This window comes from Solanum verrucosum, unplaced genomic scaffold, assembly GCF_900185275.1.
Source record: "Solanum verrucosum unplaced genomic scaffold, falcon-dt-bn FXZP01000488.1, whole genome shotgun sequence".
In the NCBI taxonomy this organism is placed as follows: Eukaryota; Viridiplantae; Streptophyta; class Magnoliopsida; order Solanales; family Solanaceae; genus Solanum; species Solanum verrucosum.
The window spans coordinates 118473-126990 of record NW_026020535.1 but is presented as its reverse complement, the minus strand read 5'-3'; the positions used below and the strand labels follow the sequence as shown (position 1 = coordinate 126990).

Genomic DNA, 8518 nt, shown 5'->3' with positions numbered 1-8518 from the left:
TAATGAATTATCACAAATTTTTCTACTTTTTCCTGTCAGAGTCCTGCCTTTTTCTTTTTTAACTTTGGTCTCTGCTTTTGTCTACATGATGATAAGGTTGGTGGACCTAGCTGGAAATGTGATGGAAATAGCTAGTAAAAGAAAGAACTTTGCATTTTTTGTTTTCTTAAAAACTGAAAAATTACATAACTTGTGGCAATTTGTCCATTTTCATACTGAGAGATATTTCTATTTTTTTGGATATATGGCTTATGCTGCTGTTACTTCCCTTATGAGAACCATACATCAATCAATGGAACTTACTGGATGTGATTTGCAACCGTTTTATGAAAAGCTCAAATCTTTGAGAGTTATTCTGGAGAAATCCTGCAATATAATGGGCGATCATGAGGGGTTAACAATCTTGGAAGTTGAAATCGTAGAGGTAGCATACACAACAGAAGATATGGTTGACTCGGAATCAAGAAATGTTTTTTTAGCACAGAATTTGGAGGAAAGAAGCAGGGCTATGTGGGAGATTTTTTTCGTCTTGGAACAAGCACTAGAATGCATTGATTCCACCGTGAAACAGTGGATGGCAACATCGGACAGCATGAAAGATCTAAAACCACAAACTAGCTCACTTGTCAGTTTACCTGAACATGCTGTCGAGCAGCCCGAGAATATAATGGTTGGCCGTGAAAATGAATTTGAGATGATGCTGGATCAACTTGCTAGAGGAGGAAGGGAACTAGAAGTTGGCTCAATCGTAGGGATGGGAGGTATCGGGAAAACAACTTTGGCTGCAAAACTCTATAGTGATCCTTACATTATGTCTCGATTTGATATTCGTGCAAAAGCAACTGTTTCACAAGAGTATTGTGTGAGAAATGTACTCCTAGGCCTTCTTTCTTTGACAAGTGATGAACCTGATGATCAGCTAGCGGACCGACTGCAAAAGCATCTGAAAGGCAGGAGATACTTGGTAGTCATTGATGACATATGGACTACAGAAGCTTGGGATGATATAAAACTATGTTTCCCAGACTGTATTAATGGAAGCAGAATACTCCTGACTACTCGGAATGTGGAAGTGGCTGAATATGCTAGTTCAGGTAAGCCTCCTCATCACATGCGCCTCATGAATTTTGACGAAAGTTGGAATTTACTACACAAAAAGATCTTTGAAAAAGAAGGTTCTTATTCTCCTGAATTTGAAAATATTGGGAAACAAATTGCATTAAAATGTGGAGGGTTACCTCTAGCAATTACTGTGATTGCTGGACTTCTCTCCAAAATCAGTAAAACATTGGATGAGTGGCAAAATGTTGCGGAGAATGTAAGTTCGGTGGTAAGCACAGATCTTGAAGCAAAATGCATGAGAGTGTTGGCTTTGAGTTACCATCACTTGCCTTCTCACCTAAAACCATGTTTTCTATATTTTGCAATTTTCGCAGAGGATGAAGAGATTTATGTAAATAAACTTGTTGAGTTATGGGCTGTAGAGGGGTTTTTGAATGAAGAAGAGGGAAAAAGCATAGAAGAGGTGGCAACAACATGTATAAATGAACTTATAGATAGAAGCTTAATTTTCATCCACAATTTTAGTTTTCGTGGAACAATAGAAAGTTGTGGAATGCATGATGTGACCCGTGAACTCTGTTTGAGGGAAGCTCGAAACATGAATTTTGTGAATGTTATCAGAGGAAAGAGTGATCAAAATTCATGTGCACAATCCATGCAGTGTTCCTTTAAGAGTCGAAGTCGGATCAGTATCCATAATGAGGAAGAATTGGTTTGGTGTCGTAACAGTGAGGCTCATTCTATCATCAGGTTGTGTAGATTCAAATGCGTCACACTGGAATTGTCTTTCAAGCTAGTAAGAGTACTAGATCTTGCTTTGACTAGATGCCCAATTGTTTTTCCCAGTGGAGTACTTTCTCTAATTCATTTGAGATACCTATCTTTGTGTTTTAATCCTTGCTTACAGATGTATCGAGTATCGAAAGAAGCTCTTCCCTCATCAATAATAGACATTCCTCTATCGATATCAAGCCTATGCTTTCTGCAAACTTTTAAACTTTACCTTCCATTTAAATCTTTTCATCCTTTCATATTACCATCGGAAATTTTAACGATGCCACAATTGAGGAAGCTGTGTATGGGCTGGAATTACTTGCGGAGTCATGAGCCTACAGAGAACAGATTGGTTTTGAAAAGTTTGCAATGCCTCCATCAATTGAATCCTTGGTATTGTACAGGGTCTTTTTTTAGACTATTTCCCAATTTAAAGAAGTTGAAAGTATTTGGCGTCCCACAGGACTTCCGCAATCGCAAGGACCTGTATGATTTTCGCTACTTATATCAGCTCGAGAAATTGGAATTTGGTATTTATAATCCACCTATTGCTTGCTTTCTAAAAAACACTGCTACTCCGCAAGAACCTCTGAGGTTTCAGAAGGAAATTCGCAGAGAGACACATTTGGGGGGAACTGCTCCAACTTTACTCTTACCTCCTCCAGATGCTTTTCCACAAAACCTTAAGAGTTTAACTTTTAGAGGAGATTTCCTTTTGGCATGGAAGGATTTGAGCATTGTTGGTAAATTACCCAAACTCGAGGTCCTTAAATTATCACACAATGCCGTCATAGGCGAGGAGTGGGAAGTAGTTGAGGAAGGGTTTCCTCACTTGAAGTTCTTGTTTCTGGATACCGTAGGCATTCGGTACTGGAGAGCTAGTAGTGATCACTTTCCGTACCTTGAACGACTTTTTCTTAGAGAGTGCGAGTATTTGGATTCAATCCCTCGAGATTTTGCAGATATAACCACACTAGCTCTTATTGATATACAGTACTGTCAACAATCTGTTGGGAATTCCGCCAAGCAAATTCAACAGGACATTCAAGACAACTATGGAAGCTCTATCGAGGTCCATACTCGTGATCTTTAGTAAGACATCTTCTTCCTTGATTTACAACAATATTTAACTCATCATTATAGTAAACTCGATAATAATCTGGATAATAGCTTTAGTAAGTCAAATTGCACCAATTCAACAAAAGTTCTTGATGCTGTCATTGTGTTTGATTCGAATCCTTCCAATATTGTGTAACTTGTTATACTTGCATGTTCATTCTTGATTTTGGGAAGTGTAACATTTCATTTTTCATCTTTTGTGGCGAGCATTTTCAATAGTGTGGCAACAGATGAAGATGATGCATGTTGATAGTGTGACAACAGATGTAGATAATGATGATGACTTTGAGAAAGAAGTTGCTTCTTGCCTGCGTAAGTTCTTATACCTGCATGCTCATTCTCGCTATAATATTCTCTTGTTCCTTAATTATGGGACATCTAACATATTATTTTCCTTTTTTGCGTCTTTTTTTTTCTGCAGCGAGTAGTTAAGGTGTTCTGAGGACTAGCCAGTTCTCTGAAATAAATGTCAAATCAGAAGCCGAATGTGTGAGTGTTTGTTTTGTTCGTTTTCATTTTTTCTGCATAAGGGGGAAGGATGATTGCAAATGGCTTGTAATTTAATTGTATATGATCTTTCGTATAGCCATTTGTCAGTGGTTCTTTAGGTACTCCAGGATGATTGCAAATTGCTTCTATTCTTATTTAATGTTTTCTTAAGTCAATTTTATAATAAATGATGAATATATTTTCAAGATTAATTAACTACTCTATCAAGGGTATAATAGGTAAAATATGGTAATTTATACATAAATTTTATAAAATGACAAGTATTGTGGTCCAACTATTTATAGAAAGAAATGACATATAAAATGGGACGGAGGGAGTTATAAAGTTGACTTAAGAAAACATTAAATAAGGGTTGAAGGGTAAAGTTACATTATTTCTTAATGTAAGTGCAAAGTAAAAAGGTAACATATAAAATGGGAAGGAGAAAGTGGTATTTTCTCGTTTTATTTTACGTGGCACTCTATTCTCATAATCCATCTTTAAAAATGTCATTTTATTATAATTGAAAATAATTTAACTTAAAATTCTCCATCTACCCTTAATTAATGAAATGATTTACAATTATATAAATATATAAAAATTGTTTTAGCCTATAATTTTCTAAAATCTTTTTTTTCTCTTAGACATCGTATTAAGTCAAACAATACTAAGTCAAATGGAATGGACGGAGTATTTCTTTTATTTTTTTGTCACACCGTCCATATGTTTTCTCCCATCCCCCAGACCCCCATTATGTATATTCACTCCTTAGTTGGATCTGAATTTAGAGTTTAGAAGCTTCTATAATAATTTTAGATTAATATATAATAATAATAATTGAACTACAGTATTAAATTTATGTGAATCTATATATATTGTATTGTAATTTTTTTAATTATAATTTTAACCAAATCAATAAAGATATTCAGATGTAAAAGTATATATTATGATTTAACAACAAATTTCTATATGAGCCGCGTCTTCCTAAGTTTTGATGCATAATTTCCTAAAACTCATAAATTTCCAAGTGACTATTTCCAGTATTTCAATGAGAACTTATGTTTTGTTATGGGTTTTCTTAGTGAATTAGTTTAATAAAATCAAAATGGAAAAAATCATGTTTTATAACATAAAATTTTCATTGATTCACGCGGAAAAAAAACATCTAGTTCTTATAGTGTGAAAACTATTGAACTTATGGGATGTGGTTCTGTGGAAGTTCATCAAGTGGTAGCTCCTTGAACGCAACTAGTGCTACTTTTTATTGACTAAAAGTTATTTTCTAGATTAAGATTCTTATCATGGGGCCTAATATAAGGTCCTAATCATATTTCTAATATGATAAACTTATACTTGTTTAAATCAAATAGATAGATAAAAGACGTGTTTGCACAAAACTCCTCTCACTTAACCATGATCCATTAATATTAATTTTTCAACTTCATTAAATCACTTAATTATGATGTGTGTGATAGTTCATTTGTCCCAATTTATGTAACACATGTGTTTCAGTATGATACAAAAAGAATATCACATTTCGATGATTGAAAAAGCTTTAAATTCTCCATTCTCTGATACACAGCAGCAGCATACAGCAGCAGATTTTTCTCACCGGAAGAATGGAATCTGTAACCAAGCATGCAATTGTGATTAAAATCATGGGTCGTACTGGATCTAGGGGGCAGGTGACTCAGGTTAGAGTCAAGTTTCTTGATGACCAGCACAGGTTTATCATGAGAAATGTCAAGGGACCAGTCAGAGAGGGTGATATTCTCACATTGTTGGAGTCTGAGAGGGAGGCCAGGAGATTGCGCTGAGCCCATAATTTTGATTGCCATATCGAAATTTCCTTGAGTACTTGATTAATGACTGGGCTTTATTCCCTAGTTAATAGTCTTTGGTTTTGTTTGCTTAGACTCTTTAAGTTTGGATATGTTGATTTTGGTGCACTTTATGTTTCTGGAATTGTTTTTATGTTAAAATTTTGCTAGCATTGCGTCAATGGCAACGAGTAATGGTTCTTATTTGTTTTCGTGTTTGCTGGATGGACGTCCATCTATCAAGTTGAATCTTTTTCCAGTGTTCCTTATGTGTGATATTGGTGCTTTTCAGAGGCAATGGTTTTATTAGAATTCAAAATGGTTATTAACCAATAAAAAGAACATATTTTGATGTTACAAAAAAAAAAAAAAAAAAAAAAGCTTTAGATTCATCTATTATTCTTAATGACATGATTTATAATGACACAAATATTAAAGATTTGTTTTACACCACATATTTTAAAAATCTTCATTTCTTTATTAAACGCTATATCAAATCGAACAGTACCGCATAAATTAAGACTGAGTTGACTAATATGATATAGTGTTGTTTAATAATGTGTAGGGCCTTTTCTTTTTAGCCATGCCCCTTTAACATAATGTGATGTTGACAAGTGACAACCTTAAGAATCATTGTTTGCAAACTACTATTCTTGTCCTTATAAATACTCACTTCTAATTGTATTAAAAACCTGAATTCTAACCATTCTTCATCTTGCCATTACCAAAATAAATCAATACCAAGAGGCAAATATGGCCTTAGAACAAATTTTTCAAGATCAAATACCAGAAACTACCTTTGATCAACGCGATATTTCCTACGAAAAATGAAACACAATTGATCTTGATAAACTTGAAGAAAATTCACCTGGAGGTTTCGAGTGCAACATTTGCCTGGATCTTGTACATGATCCTGTTGTTACATTATGTGGTCACCTCTATTGTTGGCCTTGTATCTACAAATGGATACATATTAAGACCATTTCATCAGAGAACATCGATAATCAACAGCCAAAATGCCCTGTTTGCAAAGCTGAAGTCTCACAAAAAACATTGATTCCACTCTATGCTCGCGGTCAAGCTACAAAAACATCAGGCAAGGCCCTGAATCTTGGTATAGTCATACCACAAAGACCTCCTACTCCGAGATGTAAGAGTCACGGACTAATACCCAATAATAATATGCCTCCATTATCCCAACAATCTCATGATCATCATCGAAATTATACAAATATAGAACATATGCTAAGTCCTGGTGGCACAACAACAGGGGAAATTTTTTATGCGCGAATGTTTGGGAACTCATTGAATACTAATTTGTATACATATTCAAGTTCATATAATCTAGCAGGAAGCAATAGTCCAAGGTTAAGAAGGCAACTATCACACGCGGATCGATCACTTAGCAGGGTCTGTTTTTTCCTATGTTGTTGTTTAGTGACATGTCTTATGTTGTTCTAACCACTTGACTATACTGATAACAAGAAGTAATGTAAATGCTTAAAGTAAGAACACAGATGTTAACATGGAAACTCTTTGCTCAAGGGAGGAAAAAACCACGACCTGTAGTTTTCTCAAAACTCCAATAACTTCAAACAACTAGTGAATACAGACTGCGATACTCACAAGGATTAATCTTACACACCTTGTAACACCTCTATTACTGGAGAAGCGGAAGACAAAGAAGATAAGCGGAAAGCTAAGTTAGACAAGATTGCAGCAAGGCAGAAATTATGAGAGCTAAATCAGTCTCAAGTTCAAATGAGTATTTCAAATACATTCTCTAAAAACATTCTTTTCACTTTCCATAAGTTCATTCAATCCAAGTCATACGAAACAAAATAGACTCTAGAAAATTAAAATGAAAGATAGCAATTTCAACTTAAGAAAACAACTTTATAACTGATCGATAGAACTGGATTATTGACAATGTTGATTATTCATCAAGAAATTTGCTATTGTTGAAATCTGGACCCTCGGTGTCTCTACCACCTGCATACGTAGAAAGTAACTTTATGAGATAATTAAGTGACCATCTCAGAAGTCAACTCTATCGAACTAGTAAGGGAAGTGAGATAGAAGCAAAAACTTACGGCCATGTTCATTAGGTAGGGTAGCACTTGGAGTTGTAGAATTTTGGAAGTTGATATCATCCATAGAATTGTAATTGACAAATGCATCCCAATAGCATTTGCATCTGATGTCGCGACGATGTTGCTTGGATCAAACATGTTTTGTTCACCAATATCTTGCTGGAAATTAGCATTTGTTGCTCCAAATCCATTAAGTGTCACATTTCCAACATCTGTATTAGTTATCATTGCGCTACCTGAATATGTTGTTACATGGGCAGGATTGATATCTAAGCTATAACCATTTTGAGTATGATGATAAAAACCGTAATCATGATGATTCCCACTATTAGACGCCAGCCAAGACCTATAATTAGTGCTCCCAATAAATGGACTTCTTGGACCCATTGTTCCAAATTACGGGCCACGTTGTTGTTGTCCATCACCAACATCATTTTGGGCGAACAAAAATGTGTTGAGATAGTTGGGTTGAACCTGAAGTTGTGGGTGATGGAGCTGCTGCTGAGTTGAACTAGCAAAAATATTGTTGGTATTAACTGGTGGAAACTCTGGGACTCTTTGGATTTGATTTGGAACATTTGTTTGAAGATGAGGCATTTTCCCATAAGTTCATAGCTACTTCTTTGTTGAGAACCACGTGAGGATTCGTGACAAATATATTCTCTCTCTTCTTGAAGTTTCTCATCTTTGCTACGACATTTCTGAAAGAAGAAAAAAAAATCAAAGGAGAGTTGGACCATGGATTTTATAATTATCATCTCAAATCATCGTTTTTTTAGGTGTGACATAAACGCATGACACAAGTCATATCTAATAAAAAAACATTTTTGTTGCTAATGAATGAACGATTAAAAACTTTTGAATTAAAGATGGACAACAGTATTATTTCATCGAATAGTCATTACAATAAAATAAAATTAGCAAGAAATAACTTCTATATCTAAGCATGCAATAGAAGTTTTGATAAAAAAAAATTAGAATAAAGACGAGAATAATTTCCAAACATTTATTGGTGGAAGTGATGTAAAATTATTATTTTATCTGATAAACGATTTTGATAAAAATTAAAATTAAAGTCATTGTATGTAAAGTAGATTTTAGAAGTGTTCGATGAAAAATCATTCCAAGCAAAGTAACTTTATAACAAATATTATTTTTTTG

General features: G+C 34.6%; 2 protein-coding genes and 1 pseudogene across 2 annotated transcripts; all 3 read left to right on the top strand.

The window, feature by feature from the left end:
- The first annotated feature begins 244 nt into the window (after nucleotides 1–244).
- On the top strand, nucleotides 245–3383 carry LOC125809898 (putative late blight resistance protein homolog R1B-16). The gene is made up of 3 exons (XM_049489449.1): nucleotides 245–2366; nucleotides 2454–2928; nucleotides 3377–3383. Exons 1-3 carry the CDS (start codon nucleotides 245–247, stop codon nucleotides 3381–3383), a joined length of 2604 nt encoding a protein of 867 aa, XP_049345406.1.
- Nucleotides 3384–5009: 1626 nt separating this feature from the next.
- LOC125809902 (40S ribosomal protein S28-2-like) lies at nucleotides 5010–5437 on the top strand. Its single transcript, XM_049489450.1, has one exon. The coding sequence runs from the start codon at nucleotides 5064–5066 to the stop codon at nucleotides 5259–5261; it is 198 nt and encodes a 65-aa protein (XP_049345407.1). The 5' UTR covers nucleotides 5010–5063; the 3' UTR covers nucleotides 5262–5437.
- Nucleotides 5438–6017: 580 nt separating this feature from the next.
- Nucleotides 6018–6725, top strand: LOC125809899 (E3 ubiquitin-protein ligase RMA1H1-like; annotated as a pseudogene).
- Nucleotides 6726–8518: the final 1793 nt, after the last annotated feature.